A 1,729-nucleotide genomic window follows, 5' to 3' on the forward strand; every position below is an offset into this window, starting at 1 on the left:
CTGGGGATCCCACGGTGGCTCCCCTACCCACGAACACACTGACCCTGCTGCCGGCCCGTCGTTCCTAGAAATGCCCTGGGCATTCAGGGGTGACGCCACCATCTGGCCTGCGACGTGCCGGCCGGGAGCCTGGAGGCCCCCCTCTCCTGGCCAGAATGAACGCTCGCTGGACATGTCGGAGAATCACTTGGGAAGAGATGGGGGCACATTAACACCCTGCTTTCTCCTCCTCTTCCTCTCTAGTGTTCTTTGCCTTTTTTTAAGCCTCTGGAGGCTACCAGCCTGTGGCTGGCTCAGGCTCTGGGCCTGGTGAATGTTGGCTCACTCCTCCTTCCTCGAAGGACTCATGCTCCCAAGCAGAGCCACAGAGGCCCTGCAACCACCCCCGCGCTCGGGGCGCCTAGAGGCCGTCCTGAAACCGGAACGGTCCTCACGCTGGCGGGGCCGAGTTTCGGGAACTGGTCACTCTAAGCAACGTGAAAAAGGACAGCTGTCCGTATTGGCGAGCTCCGCCTGCTGAAGCACAGGCGCTTGCTCAGGTGTGGGGAGTAGAGGCTGGGAGGAAGCCAGGCCTCCCGGGGCGCGGCAGCTCGGCCACCCTCCTGGGGGCTGATGATGTAGCGGGGCTCCGGGGTCCTGAGCGGAGCAGAAGGATCCTGGCTCTCCAAACTTTAAAGGAGCAGTTTTCCATTCCGATGAATTTTCAAAATTTTCCCAAGCCTCTGCTTGGCGGTGGCCATGCCCTTTTTTGTACGTTTTCCTGGGGGTAGAAGAGGGGACACAAAAAAGGCAGATAGCTGTGTGAGAGGGCAGAGGAGCAGCGTGTGGGGTGGGAGTCTGCAAACCCCCCTTCACGCTCCCATCTGGCTGTGAGCGGGCCTGTGACCCCGAGCCTGGGGGACCTGCACCCTCCAAAAGCACAATTCTTCCCCCGAGCCCCCAGCTCAGAGGCCACATCGACGGGGGCAGGGATGCAGGAGTGGGGCTGAGGCCAGGGTGGGGACGGGCCAGGCAATGGCACTGGCGTGGAGTGAGACCCCTGCCTACCTCCTGGCTACAGGGCCACCTGGAGCCACATGAGCTGTGTCTGCCGCCGGCTGGGCCTCATGGCCAGCGTGAAGGACTCTGCTGGGAGCGCAAGTCCTTTGAGGCAGGAGGAGTGAGCCAACCACTAACCAGGCCAGGGGGCCAGGGGCCGGGCAGGGGAGATGCCAGGGGTCGTGCCACCCCCAATTCACACAGGGTCCTGGGTCAGTCACCCTGGACTCCTCCCAGAGAACCCTTGGCAAACCGTTTACCACACCCTGACTCCAAGCTAAGCCCAAAGCCAAAGCACTTGGGATCTGGGGACCTGGGCCAAACTCAGGTAACCAGACCCCCCGTGTGTGACTCTGGCCCTCAACCTTGAAAGAGGCCATTTCTTTCACACACTGACCGTGTGGCCACACACACAGGGCTACGGGGGACAGAGGAAGCCTGTGGTCATCTACGGAGACAGTCTGCAAGTCTAGGCTGCGTAGGGCCGGCAGGTACGGTACCTTTGGCAGCGGTGTTGTTGGGGGACGACGCGGAGGGCCGCCTCTGTGTGAGGAAGACCCCGGGGGCCATGGGCTGAGAGGCACGGCTTGCCTGGGCCCCGCTGAAGGTGCCGGCCACCGTGTACTCGTGGTCGGCCAGGCTGCTGCTGTGCGCCTCAGGTGGGATCTCGGGCGAGCTGCCCTCCTGTGAG

General features: G+C 62.8%; 1 protein-coding gene across 1 annotated transcript in view; it reads right to left on the bottom strand.

Annotated features, from left to right (window-relative positions):
- Positions 1-254: 254 nt before the first annotated feature.
- The window catches only part of PHF2 (PHD finger protein 2), a 51,750-nt gene continuing 50,275 nt past the window's right edge, over positions 255-1,729 (bottom strand). Inside the window, exons 25-26 of the mRNA XM_014534201.1 lie at positions 1,539-1,729; positions 255-760 (exon numbers count right to left, since the gene is read on the bottom strand). The exon at positions 1,539-1,729 is cut by the window's right edge and continues 33 nt beyond it. Of these exons, the coding sequence (XP_014389687.1) occupies positions 672-760; positions 1,539-1,729 (280 nt within the window). The 3' untranslated portion in view covers positions 255-671. The remainder of the gene's footprint in view (positions 761-1,538) is intronic.

The sequence above is a fragment of the Myotis brandtii genome, unplaced genomic scaffold (assembly GCF_000412655.1).
Source record: "Myotis brandtii unplaced genomic scaffold, ASM41265v1 scaffold1260, whole genome shotgun sequence".
Lineage (NCBI taxonomy): Eukaryota > Metazoa > Chordata > Mammalia > Chiroptera > Vespertilionidae > Myotis > Myotis brandtii.